The sequence below is a fragment of the Octodon degus genome, unplaced genomic scaffold (assembly GCF_000260255.1).
Source record: "Octodon degus isolate 3935 unplaced genomic scaffold, OctDeg1.0 scaffold00164, whole genome shotgun sequence".
In the NCBI taxonomy this organism is placed as follows: Eukaryota; Metazoa; Chordata; class Mammalia; order Rodentia; family Octodontidae; genus Octodon; species Octodon degus.
Window position 1 is genome coordinate 575,309 of NW_004524740.1, and position 17,562 is coordinate 592,870.

Sequence of the window (17,562 nt, forward strand, 5' to 3'; positions counted from 1 at the left end):
TTGTTTCTTAACTTCGTAGAGCTTCCATGCCATAAAAAAAAGAATTAGATGTATGAAGTTATATTTATTCACTTAATGAACAATTACTTGTTGAGTTCTTGCCATGCTTTGCTACAGTACTGAAAATATAATATACTGTAATTCTGTGGCAGTACGGTGGAGGTGCACATGCTTCTTATTACTGAGGCATTTAAACTGGACTTTTAGTGCCATACTGCTTTTTTAAAAAATTTATTTTTTGTATTTTAGGGACGAGTCTACAGGGTGTTCAGGGTCTCACTGCTAGATCAGACTCATAGTGATCTGCCTGTTTACAGCCTCCCAAGAGCTGGGATTATAGGCATGCATCACCACACCCAGTCTCAGTTGCTATCTCAGTATACCCTGGGGGCGGGGCCAGCATGGCCGGCCCAGGGACCAAACCCCAGGCCACTGTGCCTGCTTGCAGGTGCTTTAATCCAATGAGCTATTGGCTGACCCTCCATATTGCCTTTTATAGGAAGTTAAAAACCTAGTTAAAGGAAATGGTAGGAAGAAATTAGTCAGAATGCAGCTAAACTTAAGTGTTAAGTTATTAAATTTTTGTTTCTAATATTATGAGCTGAGCACAGTGGCAGATCCCTATAGTTCAGCACTCAGGATACTAAGGAAGATGGATTGCCTTAAGTTTGAGGCCGGCCTGGCTGTATAGTGACTTTAAGGCTAGCCTAAACTACATAGCAAGACCCTGTTAATTTTTTTTTTTTTTTTCACATTATAGTCTTGCCATATAGTTCTTAAGGGAAAAACATAACTTCGTTTAACTGTGCATGTTTTAAATATTATACAAATTCAGATTTCTATAGGTTAGAATAAATAAAACCTTTTGAAAAAATTAGGTTCATCAGTGCTTACCTCTCATTTTTTATTATTTACCCCAAAACATAATTCTCTTGAAATTTTCTACCTCTGGTGAATTTTTATTTATGAGGTTTTGTTACAGCCAAACTTTTGGTACTTGTTCAATATTTAAGAGGTCTGAGAGTGACTTTGTTAATGTCTAATAATTTTTGGTTATTTCACCTAACCTTTTAGCTTAGATCTTAAGAGACAGGTAGATTGACATTTTTCAGAAAAGGTATCTTAGTTGAAAATTGAAAATGAAGACAGGGTTCTTCCTTTAAGCTTTTGAATTTCTTTAAGCACATTCTTTGAAATATTGTTCATTTGTGTTTTACAGTTATCCTTCCTATGGAAATCAAGGCAACCAAGGCTATGGACAAGCATCACAGGTAGGTTGAAAAGTAAATTGTCTTCTTCATAAAGTTATTTTTATTTTAAGTAGTGATGAAACTTGATTATTTCCCTAAATTTCAGAGCTATTCTGGCTACGGACAAACAAGTGATTCTTCATATGGACAGAACTATGGCAGTTACTCCAGTTATGGACAAAGCCAATCAGGTTGGACTGGCTTGTTAAATTTGCTGTTTTAAAGATTTTGAAATCAGAACCTTCACTAAATAGTATACCTATCTAATGTTTAGGTTATTCACAGACCTACGGTGGTTATGAGAATCAAAAACAGAGCTCCTATGGCCAGCAGTCATACAATAACCAGGGACAACACACGGAATCATCAGGAGGGTAAGGAAGCAGTAAGAGCACTAAGATTGTGTTTGGCAGTGGAAATAAGTAGATTTAATCCTCAGAATCCTAGCTTTGTATTTTTTGTCACCTAACTTTTAATTCCTTTTTTTAAATTTTTTTTTTTTTTTTTTTTTTATGGTACTGGGGATCAAAACAGCTCCCACAATGACACATAAACCTTCTACCCCTTAGCTTGATCATTTACTTTTTCTGTTATGGACAGAGGCTAAAACTCATCTGCATGTATTAGATACTGCATAACAGTGGTAGAGGACAGTGGTGGCATGAATGTTACTTATTTTATGACAAGATATGTTAATGTGTGAATTGTCTTTTCTAAAGTAAAGCCTCAGTACAGTGAGTCCCTGATTTAGGAATAAGTTCAGTTCTGGGAAAACGTAAGTGGGACTTAATTGTTAAGTCCTTCCAAATAGTCGGGGGGTGTGTGTGTGTGTGTGTGTGTGTGTGTGTGTGTCTGTGTGTTTAAGACATGGTCTTGTTATGCTGTTTGGGCTGGCCTTGAGTTCAAATCCAGACCAGTCTCAAATTCGCAACGATCCTCCTGATTCAGCTTCCAAGTGCTGGAATTACAGGTGTGTGCCACCACATCTGGCTCTGAATGAGTCTTCTGTGCCTTTGACACAAATATACAGTGTAAAGCATGAAAAAACAAATGCAAGATCTGTTCGTAACCCTGAAAGTTTGCAACTTGAGTGTTTTGTAAGTTGGGGACTTACTGTAATCAAGATAATTACCGTCTTAGTACTTTGTGATAAATAGGGTTTTTGGTTTTGGTTTAGGCACTCATGTCTATTTCTTTTTTTTTTTTTTTTTTTGTCAGAACCAGGGATTGAACTCAGGCCCTTGCACTTGCCAGGGAAGTGCTTATTTCACTGAGCCATCTCTCCCGGGCCATAGGCCCTAGAATGTGTTTTGTTTGATAATATAGGTAGGTAAAGTTTGCCAGTGAAGTAATAGGTTTTGTAAAACTTGAAAATTTGTACTTTGAAGAGGTTGTGTTTATTAATTATTAAAAACATCTTTTTAGTGTACGTTTAGTAGAGGTCCTCAGATAACACTAAGGTAGTGTTAATAGCCCCATGTTGCAGAGATAAAGAAAAGTTAGGATTTATATAGCCTGTTGATACAGTTAAAAAGTATCACAGAAACTGAGGTCCCTTGTTTTTCTGTTTGCAGTGAAGAAAATTAGTCTTTTTTATTTTGGCAGAACTGGGGATTGAGCTCAGGTCCTTATGCTTGCCAGGGAAGTGCTTATTCCACTGAGCCATCTCCCTGGCCCTAAGAAAATTATTCTAAATGAAATTTAATTAAAAGCATTGGGAAAAGTACCAGCTTTCGATACGGGAATGCTTTGAAAAGTATAGCACAAACTTAGAGGATAGTATGTAGAAGTAATGCTGTATTGAAAAGAATAACTCCTCATGCCTATTGATTTATTTTATTTAAATTTTGGTGGTACTGAGGATTGACTATAGGCTCACATATTCTAGACAAGTGCTCAGCTACTGAGCTACATTCTCATCCCTTTTTAAAATTCTGCCTTTGGGCTGGTGAGATGGCTCAGTGGTCTAAAGCACCTACTTAGAACAAGCTTAGCAAAGCACAGGGACCGCGGTTCAATCCCCCAGCAACACATGCCAGCCAGCCCCGCCCCCTGGTGGGCAGAGCTGGCCACACACACACACACACACACACACACACACAAATAAATTTTAAAAAAATAAAATAAAATTCTGCTTTGGGGTAGGGTTTGGCTAAGCTGTTCAGGCTGGCCTTAAACTTATCATCCTGCATCAGTCTTCTGAGCAACTGAGATTGCCATCATGCTTGATGATAGAACTTTTTTTTTTTTTCCAAGTAAACCTGTTGGTTTAACATCCAAGTCAGATGTTGCCTTTTAACATTTCCACCTTAAGAGCAGGTAATTAATCCCATTATATTACTCCAGATGTACTTAGAATTTTCCTTTTCTGAGGGAGGATCTTGCTGTGTTGCCCAGGTTGCCTTGAACCTCGAGGCTCAAGTGACCCTCAGCTGCCTGAGTAACTGGGACTACAGAACATATCACTGCCTAGTAAGAATTTTCCTTACGAATTCACAGAAAGAAGCTGTCTTAACTATTTGATAAAGTTCACATAAACAGTGACAGCAGAAAGTAAATTTCTGTTGCCAGATTTGAAATATAGAGCAAATAGAATTTACTTACTATTGAACTATTAAAGATTTAGAAGAATGTACTATAGGTTCTCAAAATAATGCTAAGAAATAATTGTAAAAATACTTAATATTGAGAAAATGAAGCAACAAAGCCTCTAGAATAAAAAAACTCATCCCTTATGGCACATTGAAGAGTTGTACAGGGCCAGAGAGATAGCTCAGTGGCATAAGCACAAGCCCACGTTAAATCCTCAGTACCGCAAAAAAAGGGTTGGACAGTGTTCTTTGCAGCATCTTTTTACTTTTTTTACCTGAAGGAGATAATAAAAACCATAGTTACTTGCTTTATTACAGTTTTCAAACATACATGTGTTTTGCATAGTGTGGCACTTTTTTTGGGGGGGGGCACTCTTCATTGATGGTGAATTGTCAGGAGACTATATGAAAACACCAAATAGAGCTGGCCAGATAGCTCAGGAGTTAAAGTGCCTACTTAGGCTGGCACAGGGACTAGAGTTTGATCCTAGTGCTATGCAGGCCCTGCCCCTAGGTTGCACTGAGATTGAGACTGGGCATGGTGGCACATTCCTGTAATCCCAGTGCTTGGGAGACTGAAAACAGGAGGACCATTAAAAGTCTGATATGTGTAGTGAGACTATAGATCCTGTACTAAATAAACAAATTAAAAAAAAAAAGAGCCAAATGATGAGAAAGTACTATTAGGTATGGATGAATTCTAGCTTTTCAGGCCTTTTATGCCGGTCTCAGTCAACTTGCTAAACAATCTTTCTATAAAGTCTCTCAAGTTCTTGATCTCTCTCTAGCCAAGGTGGAAGAGCACCTTCATATGACCAATCAAACTATGGTCAGCAAGATTCCTATGACCAGCAGTCAGGCTATGATCAACATCAAGGCTCGTATGATGAGCAGTCAAATTATAATCAGCAGCATGATTCCTATAATCAAAACCAACAGCCCTATCACTCACAAAGGGAAAACTACAGTCACCATACACAAGGTAAGATACAGTAACTTGTATTATTTTTCCTCAAAAGTAGTTTTAATACTGCTTTTGGATTTAAAAGAGGCATATTGGCCAGGGTTATAACTCAGTGGCACAGCGCCTGCCTGGGAACCATGAGGTCATGAGTTCCTTTCCCTGTACAAAAAAAAAAAAGAACCACAGAGGATTTCATATTTGTAAAAATTTGGGGTGATATCTGAGCATAATTCTTTTCTCAGGGCCATAAAAGCTGTTTCTAGATTTTTCTTTTTTAGCTTCTTGGAGACATGAATGTTCTTCTTCTTCTTTTTTTTTTTTTTTTTTTTTGCGGAACCAGGGATTGAACTCAGATCCTTGTACTTGCTAGGGAAGTGCTTATTCCACTGAGCCATCTCTCTGGCCCCCAGAATGTTCTTTGTTTCAGTGAACTCTGGTCATGTGACATTACTGTTATGGCCAGTTCTTTTGGTGATGGGGGTATACTTAAATTGGGGAAATTATTAGTATACAGTGTTTGCCTTCCCTAACTTTACCTAAGAAGGAGCAATCATTATTTCCTCTGTTGTCCTGTAGCACTGTGTACACACCAGTTGGGATTTTGTGTGCTTCATGAAAGTGAATGATTTGAAGGCAAAGTCCTAAGTCATTTATTCAGTTATGCCTTGGTTCATAGTACATGCTCAATAAATGTTTGCAGATTTTCTCCCTGTTGCTGGGGGTTGAACCAGTGGCCTTGTATATGCTAGCCACACACTCTACCCTTGAGCAGTGTACACCTTGTTCAATAAGTGAATGTAGAAGCTCATTTGTTGGGTATCTTCTCTGTTTGAAAATCTCGTTTTTAGAGCCGGGCATGGTGGCACACTTGGAAGCTGAGTCAGGAGGATCATTGTGAGTTTGAGACTACCCTGGGCTACAAAGTGAGCTAGAGGCCAGCCTGAACTGTATAGTGAGACTGTCTCAAAAGGCCAAAAAGAAAAGAAAAGATCCTGTTGTATTTTTTTTTATAGTACTGTTGAACCTAGAGCCTTCATACTGAATGAGCTGTATCTCCAGCTCTTTGAACGATGTTTTCATATTGAGATAGTCTTCCTGAGTCACTCAGTTCCCCATGCTTGGCTTGAACTTGCAGTCCTCTTGCCTCAGTCTCCCAGCATGCCACAATTACAAGCATACACTCCATACCCTTCTTCTAGTTACATTTTATGTGTGCTTATTTTACATTTAAATGTTTTTGAGACAACGTAATAATTGTCAAGACTAGAGTATGCTTTTTTGTATGTGAACTATTAGGTTATGTTTTAACTCACTATTCTTCAGTATGATTTTGTTAACTGATTTTTCTAGCAGTATGGGATTTTACACAGATACAGTTCTCAAACATAATTCATGATGATTTTATAATTATTTGCATTGAGCTCTATGTGCATGTGCCTTTTTGTGAACCACTTTTCAGAAATGACTGTATTCACTTAAGTGTGTATGTTTTCCTTTTTATAGATGACCGTCGTGATATGAGTAGGTATGGAGAAGATAATAGAGGATATGGCGGGTCACAGGGAGGAGGTAGAGGGCGTGGGGGATATGACAAGGATGGAAGAGGTCCTATGACAGGATCAAGGTAAGTAGATACAGATAGCTACATTTCTTCTTTCTTTATCTGCTTATTTATTTGTTGTTACTTTGCTGGTTTGATTTTGACGTTTAATTTAGTTAAAAGACTTTTAGGAATTATATTGTAGAAAAGAGGATAAAAATTTTGAATTTATTTTCAGTCTTCTGATCTCATCTCTTAGAATAGACTGTGTAAACAGTTTCACCTTATATTTGCAAACCGTAATGAAAGTACTGTGTTACAGTTGTGGTTAAACCACTTGACTAGGTTTTTCCCTACTAGACCTAAGAGCTAGAGTCCTTTAAAAGATGGCTCTGGTAAATCAAAATGTTTTGTTTTAAAAAAAAAAAAAAAGGTAAGTTAATTCTAGATTGGAAGTTAAAAAGGTTATTCCTTAATTTTGAATTTATTGGGTAGATAAAGACTAGGGGTATGCTGTTTTATATATATTTTAGGAATGGCAGAATAGAAAGGATTTGGCAAATAAGATAGATTTAATGTAATTAAGCAATTTTGTCTTTCTTGAGTAAATAATTATTGAAATAGTGTAACATTGCATGCCATTTTGTATTTTTTAAAAAGGGCTTTTTAAAATTTTTCTTTTCCCCATTTCTATTATTAGTGTTAGTTTGTGTTCTTGGTTTTTTTCCCCTTCTTATAGCATGTTTCAAAAGCTTGTTTTAAGATTACTTTTAAATATATCTGTAAGGTTATCATTTTGGCCCTAAAAACAAGAATGAAAATGTAGTTGACACCTATTTTCAATGAGACTTGTTGATTATAAATTTGTTTGTAAAAAATAATTTTTTTAAAGATAAAGTATTAAAAAAAAAAAAGATAAAGTATTTTTATTGGAAATTGAAACTGTCAGTAACCTGTTACTTATACTTAATTATATATCCCTACCAGTTCACTCTTAAGCTCCGTAGGGGTTGAGTGTGCCTTGAGGTATCCTGAGAGACAAAAGCAATGTTTGTATACAGACTTGCTTTTTTCACTGACTTGCATTTCTGTATTTTTACTGTACAGCACATCTTGATTGGTAGTTTGCCAACATAAAAGAAGTATGTCATATGACTCTTGCTTATGAAAGAGAGTGATCTGCTCTCTGGGCAGATATAAATGAATGATATAAAGTGACATGGCACTTACTTTTTACCAATTAGCCTCCCTCCTACCTAAGACAACTCCAAAACAAGATAACTAGCAGATATATTTAATTTTCCAGTTGATGTGTTTTAAATAATTTGGTTGCCTTGAGTGCTGTGCATTTGTATTACATCATAGGCTTAATTTTTTTCATAAAAAAGTTAATCCAATAGAGTATCTATTAAACTATGGTCTGACTGAGAATAGTGGAATCCCACTTTTTAGGAAAAAGAATGTAGGCAATAGGAAGATGAAGTCTTTATAAATGATTTTCATCAGTGAGTGAGGATGCATCTTATAATTAGAGAATTGAGAAGACCTTGTATCATGTTTCTGAGAAGGAACCCCCTACCTGGAATTCCAGTTTTTAAGCAGTGCAACCTTCTTGGCAATGTATTTTAATATAATTTGTGGCCTCAATACCCATTATAAAGTAAATTTTTTTAGTTTTAAAAATCTTATTTTTGATCCTTAGCAGCCCTTCACAACGAAGTCTTGGGCAGAAGCTCAGTGTATATTTGGTCAAATGATGTTGATCTGGATCAAGTGGAAGTAAAAATAGAGTGGGGGTTCTGTAGTCTGGCCCCACTCCTTCTCTTCCCCTAGTAAATGAAATGTTCACAAAAGCCTTTTTTAAGAAACCTATATGGAAGGTGATTATGCTCTGTATCAGGTTGGCAAAATTCAAAAGGCTGAGTAGTAAATGTTTTAGGTTTTCAGATCATGTGGGTTTTGTTACAACTCTTCAACCCTGCCTTTGGAGTACCAGAGTGGACTGTAAATAATGTGCAAAAACTAAACTTTATTGTATTTCACTGAAACTTCATTTATGGGTAGAGGTCTGAAATTGGAAGTTCATATACTTTTCATGTGTCATGACATTTTAAAATGTGCTTTTCAGTTATTTATTGGAGTGAAGCATTTTGAATTTGAATATAAATACCAAGTTTCAAGTTTTTTTTTTTCTGGGAGTATAGCTCAGTGGCACAGTGCCTGCCTGGCAAGCACAAGGTCCTAAGTTTGATTCCTAGTACCAAAATTAAAAAAAAAAAAAAAAAAAAGTTTTTTTTTTTTTTTTAACATTTTGTTTTAGATTTGAACACCAAATGTTTTTCATTAGTCTTCATCAACACTGCCATTTGTGATGTTTATCATCTTGATAGTATGTTGAAAATTTCTTTATGGGGGTTGTTTTGAAGATCAGGTTGCATTAGTTGGGTTTATATTTAAATAAGTAGGAATATGGATTAGAATCAGATGTGTGGAAAAGATAAGATATTCTTAGACGTAAAGTCTATGAATGCTTGGTTGGTAGAAGAATTCAGATCAAAAGGACGTCAAATATGAAGAGAAAAACATGAAAATTATAGGGACTGTAGGAAGCATGGTCTATTTATTTTTTACTTATTTTTTTAAAGATAAGGTCTCGCTGTATTAGTTCAGACTAGTCTTAAACTCAGTATGTAGCCACAGGCTGCCCTTGAACTCACAACAGTCTTGCTTCATCCCACTGAGTGCTGGAATTACAGGCATGTGCCACCATGTCCACCTCCTATTCTGTTGTTTTGAAAAAGCATTTGTAGCAAAGAAGATCGAATGTCTTATTGTCAATAATTGACATTAACCTCTTAGTGGACTATAAACTAAAACTGTAAATTCTTATTGTTTTTTATTTTATGTATTTAGTACAGGTTCTATAGGGTCTCACTACACAGATCAGCCAGGGATCAAACCCTGGTCTCTGAGGTATCCGGCCAGCCCTCCTACTGTTTTTTAAATTGTAGTGTCATGATTACTGCTTTGTAAAATTGCCAGAACTTCTTACGTTGTTACTTATTATTATGTCATTAAGGCTTTTATGTTCAGGTATCTTAAAATGATAAATTAGCTCTTAATTTTTGTAGTTAACAGTGTAATTTGCCTTGGAGCTTAGTAATAAAGCTATAGTAAAGATCCTTGTAATAAAGTCAGTTGATACTAAGGAAAAATGTATATGGGTCGGACATGATGGCACATTCCTATAATCCCAGAACTCAGGAGGCTGAGGCAGGAGGTTTGCCAAGAGTTTGAGCCTAATCTGGATAACACAGTGAGCTCATGGCCAACCTGAACTTGAGATCCTATCCTAAAAAACTAAAACAAGCAAAAAAAGGTACATGTTTTGTTGACAGTCTAGAATGGTTTTGGCCAGTAGAAATACAACATGGGTCACAAACATGAAATGTTTAATGTAATTTAAAATTTTCTTATAGTTGTATCAAGAAAATGGAAGACGGGGCCGGGGAGATGGCTCAGTGGAATAAGCGCTTCCCTGGCAAGTGCAAGGGTCTGAGTTCAATTCCTGGTTCCACCAGAAAAAAAAAAAAAGAAATAATTTCTTTGGGGTCAGGGAGATGGCTCAATGGAATAAGTACTTCCCTAGCAAGCGCAAGGGCTTGAGTTTAATCCCCGGTTTCACCAAGAAAAAAAAAAAAAGAAAAGAAAATGGAAGACTGTACTAAGAAAATGGAAGAGGCAGTGTTATATAATTCAGTGATAATGTTTATTTTCTTGCATATACTAGGCTCTGGGTTTAATCTCCCAAATCAATCAATCAATCAATCAATCAATCTCTCTCTCTCTCTCTCTCTCTCTCTCTCTCTCTCTCTCTCTCACACACACACACACACACACACACACACACACAGACTGAATAGGTGAAATTAAATACCTAAATACATCTAAATTAGAATTTAATGTAATTAGTATAAAAAATGTTAATGAAAGCCAGATGTGGCATTGCATGCCTATAATCCCAGTTACTTGGGAGACTGAAGCAGGAGGATCCTAAGTTTAAGGTCAGCCTCAACACTTCAGGAGGCCAAGCACTGTCCAATACATTACCCACTAACTTCATGTGGCTACTGAGTACTTGAGTATGTTGATAAATGCTAAATCCAGAAAGCCTTTTTACCATTCACATACAACATGAAAGAAAATAAAGTACAAACAGAGCTACTATTGAGAATGATTTTTAAATTCAGTGAATTATTTGCATTTGAAATTAATGTTGGTCTTTTCCTCAGACTCTTAATAAATTATTTTGTGCTATCAGTTTTTAAATTAAGCTTATTTGGTTTTTAGTTAAGCCCCTTTTTCTCTTTGTTTTAACATTTTGTAGTAATAAAAGATTCCTTGGGCTGGTGAGATGGCTCAGTGGTCTAAAGCACCTACTTAGAACAAGTTTAGCAAAGCACAAGAACGATTCAATCCCCCAGCCCCACATGCCAGCCAGCCCCGCCCCCTGGTGGGCTGAGCTGGGCCCTCCCCCCACAAAATTTAAAAAAAAAAAAAAAAAAGATTCCTACATTGTCCTTCTACTTCTTGGCAGTTTTTTTTTTTTTCAGAACCGGGGATTGAACTCAGGCCCTTGCTCTTGCCAGGCAAGCGCTTATTCCACTGAGCCATCTCCCCGGCCCTTCTTGGCAGTTTTAATGCTTGCAGATAGACATTTATATTGATTTCATTTTTTTTTTTTTCCCAGTGAGGGTATCACTGTGTAGTTTAGTCTGGGCTTGAATTCATGGTGATCCTGCAGCTGTAGTCTCCCCAGTGCTGGGATTACAGATATGCACCACAACACCTGGCTAGATTTTTTAAAATTAAATATTGGGAACAGAGATTTTTTTTTTTTTTTTTTTTTATGTATTTTAGGGAAGGGAATACAGGGTGTTCAGGGTCTTGCTACTAGATCAGACTTGTGATCTGCCTGTTTACAACCTCCCAAGAGCTGGAATTACAGGTGCGCGCCACCATGCCCAGTCACAATGCCTACGGATTGAACTCCTGTCCCCTGTGCCTGCTTGCAGGCGCTTTAATCTGCTGAGCTATTTGGCCGGCCCTTGGGAACAGAGATTTTGTCAGTGAATTGTTTCTTTCTTGACAAGGAGTTGAAATTGAATCTGATTGTCTTCTCTAGATATGTAATGATACAATATTGAAGGAACCCCCATATTGTGGTTTAAGTTGACTATCTTATGTTTTTGTTAAATATCATTACTGTTTCATTATAAAATGTCCTTCAAGAATTGTTGATGTGTGTATGTTTGTTACTTTTTCTGGGATTGAAAACAAATTTGTGGCAATGTTTTGACTCAGGTGTTAAAGAACTTTTGTGTCTTGCTGTGTCAGCCAGACCTCAGTAGGAGGGGCCCAGGAGATGGCTCAGTGGAATAAGTGCTTCCCTGGCAAGCGCAAAGGCCTGAGTTCAATCCCTGGTTCCGCAAAGAAGACCTCAGTAGTGGTAAAGGACTTGTAAATGCAGGTTTGAAAGAAGGAATCTTAGCAGGCATATCTTTTGTTTTATAATGGTGGTACTATTTGAATTTTATGTGCTGTATTTAATAAGTTTTCTCATGTGGGGTTAAAAATAACTAATACAGAATTTCCTAATAAGAAAGAAAATGATTGAAACATCTAATTTAAATTACGAATCACCTGGAGCAGTGTGCCTCAGACATTAATGTGCATATAAATAACTTAAGAATTACTTATTTATGTATTTTGCTAAAACATAAATTCTTCGGGGACTGAACTCAGGACCTTGCTCTTGTCAGGCAGGTGCTTGTACAACTGAGCTATCTTCCTCAACCCTAAAGTGTAGATTCTAATTCATTAAATGAAATTTAAAATAAAATAATTCATTAAGTGTGGGTGGAAAACGAAATCCTGCTTTTCTGAGATGTTCTGCTGTGTTTATGCTTCTGTGTTTGTGGTTACCCTTTGAGTAGTAAAAATACAGACTTCCAGTTTGTACAAGAGGAAACTAAATCCAAGGGAGGATTTTCTGACTGAAAATTTTATGATTTATTAGTAATAATTAAGACCATTCTCTGAGTCTCTTGATTTAAAGACTCATTTGTTTTGTAATGTACTATTGCAGTAATGGTGAACCTTTTAGAAATGAGTGCCAAACTGTAACCCAAAACCCACTTACTTATTGCAGAGTGCCATCACTGATTAAACCTGTGTTACTGAAGTTTTAGTTTAGAAAAAACAACTTATACTTTACCATGTTTTGCCATAAAAGAGAAATAACTGTGTGCCATAGGTTTGCCACCACTGCACTATGGTTTTCCCATAGTTACAGTCTTTCTCTTGAAAACTCAGGCTGCTTTATTTTCAGAGGAAATGCTTGGTGAAGATGACAAGTTAAAAGTCATTTATATGTAAGATTAGGAAATTTGAAACAGTCAAACTCACTAGTATTATAGATTCCCTTTAACTTTGAGACAAGTTCCTTTTAAAAAAATGTTTTATTATTTTAATTTGATTTTTATTATTGGCCATAGTGGAAATAGTATGAACTAGGTTTTTATTTTGTGTTTTTTTTTTTGTGTTTTCTTAGGTGAGGAGAGACAGGGTCTTGTGTTTTGTAGTTCAGGCTAGCCTTGGACTTTCAGTCCTCCTGGCTCGGCCTCCCTAGTGTTGGGATTACAGAGTACACCACCAGCTTTTTAAAATATGGAATTGTGTATCTTCTACTGTGGTAAAGAAGTTAGTAACCTGCTTATTTGTTTATTTAGAGACAGTGTCTTCCTATGCAGTTCAGGCTGGTCTTGAGCTCACTTTGTAGCCCAAGCTGGTCTCAAACTCACTATCCTACTGTCTCAGCCTCTTGAGGATTATAGGCATGTGCCACCACACCTGGCCAATATTTTGTTTTGATGACGCTACAGTATTTAAGAATTACCCTTTCCAGTACTTGTTTGTGAGCATATGACTTCCTATTTCTTTTCTTAAAAGTTTCCTTTATCCTGAGGATATTTAACCTCCTGACACAAGAATATAGGCTTAATATTTTCACTGGTTCTTGTCTCATCACTTTTTGGTGTTTTAAGAATCTTGTTTGAAGACACTTGCGATATATTGATCTTGAATAAGATTTTCAGCAGTTTAATCTAGAAGACCCTTTTGATTTCCCCTTTTCTCTCTTTTTCCCATTTGTTTGTTTTAATACGGGGTTTTGCTGTAAGGTTCAGCGCCACCTTAAAACTCATTATGTGGTACAAGTTCGCCTTGAACATACTTGAATCCCAGCCTCCCTAGTGCTGGGATTACAGGCATGTACCACCATGCCCAGTCTGGTTTCCCTTTCTTAAAGAGTTAGCTGTGATATACACTGTGACTTACACTGTGACTAAATGACATATACTGTGTGTATGTCATACTGTGTGTATATGTCATTTAGAGGAATAGGAAAGGCTTAGATACTGCCCTGAAGTGGTAGTATATGTTTATATGAAGCTATGTAGTATATGTGAAAGTCTAAGTCTAGTATTATCTATATAGCCTTGAAATAGTCTGCCATTCCTACTTAGAAAGGTATCCTGTAAATTATATACAACTTAAAAGCAAAGTAAAATGTATGTGCCTGTGCCTAAGTTGATTGAAAGGGTAACATTTTTATATCAAAGTAATAGAATATACAGAGGTTGCCGAAAATGTATACATCAAGAAAAGAAAAACTTGTATAAATATTTTAATATTAAATGCATTGAGACATCATGAGACTAATAAAGTTAACTTTGGTTGCTATAATTACAAGAGGTGCTCAAAGTAGTAGCTATGTGGTAGCTGTTAGCTTCCAGACATTTATTAGAATAGCAAACTGCTGAAGTGCGTATATATTTTTGGTGAACTTTGTATTGTAAAGGAAGAATGCTTTCTTATTTAGTCAGTGATTTTTCTTCATATGGTTCAGAAAAGCCTTGTAAAGAATATGGTAATCACTAAAGCAGAGATTAAGTGGTGAGAGACAGAGATATCAGTTGTTGAGATTACCTTCTTGGGTTGTAATAGTACATTAGATATTACCATCTGAAAACTTATTTTTGTGTCAGCAGATGAACTTTAAGAAGATTAGTTAATTCAGTCTTGGGAAACAAGATTTAATTGGATGAGTTGTTTAAGAGTTTCTTAATTAAGGAGAGCTTTATAGATTTCTTACATAAAACTGTATTCTGACCACTGACTTATCTAACCGTGGCAGTTTGCCAAATAATGTCATGCTGTGGGTAGCTGGTATATTTGGAGTGTGTTGCATTGTGTGTCTACTGGTATGCTACTGGTGTGGTATACAGAGCATTTGGCATCACAAACCTCAACAGCTGTGATACGAAGAGATCCCTATTGTGATAGGTATGAAGTAGGAGGGCAATTTTGTCATACTTTTTTAGTCCTCATTTTGTCAGATTTTGGAATGATTTAAAATTTGAAGACTCATTCAGGCTCACTTTTGTGTATATCTGTATGTCACTTTTTTTATTCATCTCATACACCCACAATTTGCTATCATAGCGGATCCTAGTACTGAAATTTTTACCTCTTCTGTTCTATTACAATCTTAACCTTGCCTTTGTATTCTTGTAGTTTTTTTTTTTTTTTTCCTCATGTTTTAAAAAGACCCCTTTGGAAAGAATATTTGTTCTAATTTAGTGTTCTTCATGTTGTGGCTCCAGCATTAAGTCACAATTTGAATTGTGTTCTTTTGGCTTGGGGTTGGGAAGATTTTAAAATAAGAGTATATTTGACATGTTATCTAGTAAGCTTGAAATGGCATCTTGTAGAAATAGATCCTTGGGAAAACACTTAGCTGGGAACAACATTTTGAGGTCAATGAAAATGGAATTAACTGGAAAGTTAGCAGTACTACTGTTTTCCTAAGAGCTCTACTTGTGACAGTTAAGTGTAGATTGAGCCCAGGGCTCAGCACATTAGAGACTTAAGGAAGAAATCATTTCTTCAATTTTTCCTCTGCAGTGGTGGTGACCGCGGTGGCTTCAAAAATTTTGGTGGTAAGTGCTGAGTATCCCAAAATATTTCAGTGGAAATGCTATATAAATCTAAAAGCCACCACTATCCCGCAGACGCAGTCTAAGCCCTTTCTTACTCTGTTGAGGCTGGTGTGTTGTGTGCTTTAAAAAGAAATTATATATATTTATATGTACATATATATCAATAAATATTAAAAAACCAGAGCTGATCTCAAATAGTCCAATGGGTTTATACATAGCGTATTTGCATGAGAGTCTGTGGTGACCAATGAATGATACCTTCACTGGATTTTGACAGTATTTTTTAAAATAAAGGCAGCTGACGTGTTTTTAAATTATTTTCTAATCAGCCTTCACAACCAGAGCTTAATGAAAAAGTGATAATGCCAAAATATTGGATGCCGTCTTGGACAGGTTTAAGGAAGAAATGTTCACATTCATCTTGATTTCTTAAAACTTTTAATAAAATTTAATTTACATAGTTTGTACATCTGTGATGGTTGACTTTCAAGGATTTTGGAAGTGTTAAGTTTTCATGTCTTGGTTCTTATCACTGTTTTTTAAAAAAGTATTTCAAATAAATTACCTTAAATAGGTTTTTTTTTTTTTTTTTTCCCTTTCTCTTAGGTCACAGGGATTATGGACCCAGACCAGATGCTGGTAAGATTTATAGTAGTTTATAATTTTTCAGTTAAATGTTAGTTTTCAACATTTTGAAAGGAAAAGTTTGGGTTTGGAAGGATTAGTATTACCTGAAGTAGAGAGCTTTATTTCTAAACAAATGTCAAAAAGAAACTCAGGGATATTTATGTGGAAGTTTTCTGGGGAAATTTTTGTTTATTTTCCCATGGTCAACTTTTTGTTCTTTCAAGAAACACGTTTTTACTGCTGAAAAGCCTTAATTATTTAAATTTTTGCAAGTTAGAGTTAATGAAAGTATGGCTATCATTGGGGAAGTAGAGGCAAAAAAACTGTGTTTAAGGAACTACTATATTGGATTGATAGTCTACTTAGGGGGCCTACGAAATCTGAGTTCATACATGAGAGAATTAGAGGTCAATGATTTTATGTAGCTTTTTATTTTTAAATGAAATTCAATGCTACAGCTTACTGATGGAGACTTTTGAAAGTTTGTGATTTAGAAGTTAAAAATCTATTAGCCAAGCACATAATATATATTGAAATCAGAACTTTTGTTTTTGTTAAGATGCCAAAGTATTCTATATGGATGGCAATTTCTGAATTATCCCTTGATGGACTGAATTTTTATACATCTTTCTTACTTTGTTATACTAATCCAAAAGTGTGCGTGTAAGGTAAGGTGTATGTACAAGGTGGTGCTTCCCTCTGATCTATGTAAGGCTTACTGCAATAAGTGTGAAACCAGCAGGTTTGCTTGGCTTGCTTGGAAGTTCAAAATGTCAGATTTGGGGGAATTTTGTCCTAGAGAGCTTTATTACAACTTTTAATTAGTCATAAGAAATTAAAAGTTCTCCAAAGAAAGGAATGCTGCTTTAACTTCATATCTCTTTGTGAGCTGTAGTCCTGTATCTGAAAAGTGAGATTTTCAAGACCTCTCTTTTAATAGGTCCATTTATATTTCAGAGTATGGACTTGATGTACTTTACTTGAAGTTTAGTTTAAGAATTGATCTACTGGTCAAGTGTGGTGGTGCACATCTGTAATCTAGGGCTTGGGAGGCTGAAGCAGGAGGATTATTGAGAGTTGGAGACTAGCCTGGGCTGGAGTGAGCTCAAGGCCAGCCTGAACTACATGTTTCAAAACAAAAAAATTGATCAACCTTACTGTTACTGTAAATGCTGCATGTTTACATCAGTTGCTTTTAACATTAATTTTTCTGTCCATTTAATCTTAGAAAAATATTTGGTAGTACATTTTTACTCTTGACTACTAAACAGGATGTAGTGAAACCAAGGAATGTAAAATTAACTGTAATTTTCTCCCCTTAGATTCAGAATCTGATAATTCAGATAACAACACGATCTTTGTGCAAGGACTTGGGGAGGGTGTGTCTACAGATCAAGTGGGAGAGTTCTTCAAACAAATAGGAATTATCAAGGTAAGTAAAAAGTATGGCTTGTATTAAAAAAAATTCTTAGTTATTAACATACTCTAGTTAAGATACATAATTTTGTTTTTTTATTTTTTTTATTTT

At 35.9% G+C, this 17,562-nt stretch overlaps 1 protein-coding gene across 1 annotated transcript in view; it reads left to right on the forward strand.

Annotated features, from left to right (window-relative positions):
• Positions 1-17,562, forward strand: part of Taf15 (TATA-box binding protein associated factor 15) — a 36,686-nt gene that overhangs the window by 9,205 nt on the left and 9,919 nt on the right. Inside the window, 8 exon segments of the mRNA XM_023703148.1 lie at positions 1,220-1,271; positions 1,357-1,441; positions 1,525-1,624; positions 4,630-4,823; positions 6,309-6,429; positions 15,373-15,407; positions 16,014-16,046; positions 17,357-17,466. Of these exon segments, the coding sequence (XP_023558916.1) occupies positions 1,220-1,271; positions 1,357-1,441; positions 1,525-1,624; positions 4,630-4,823; positions 6,309-6,429; positions 15,373-15,407; positions 16,014-16,046; positions 17,357-17,466 (730 nt within the window).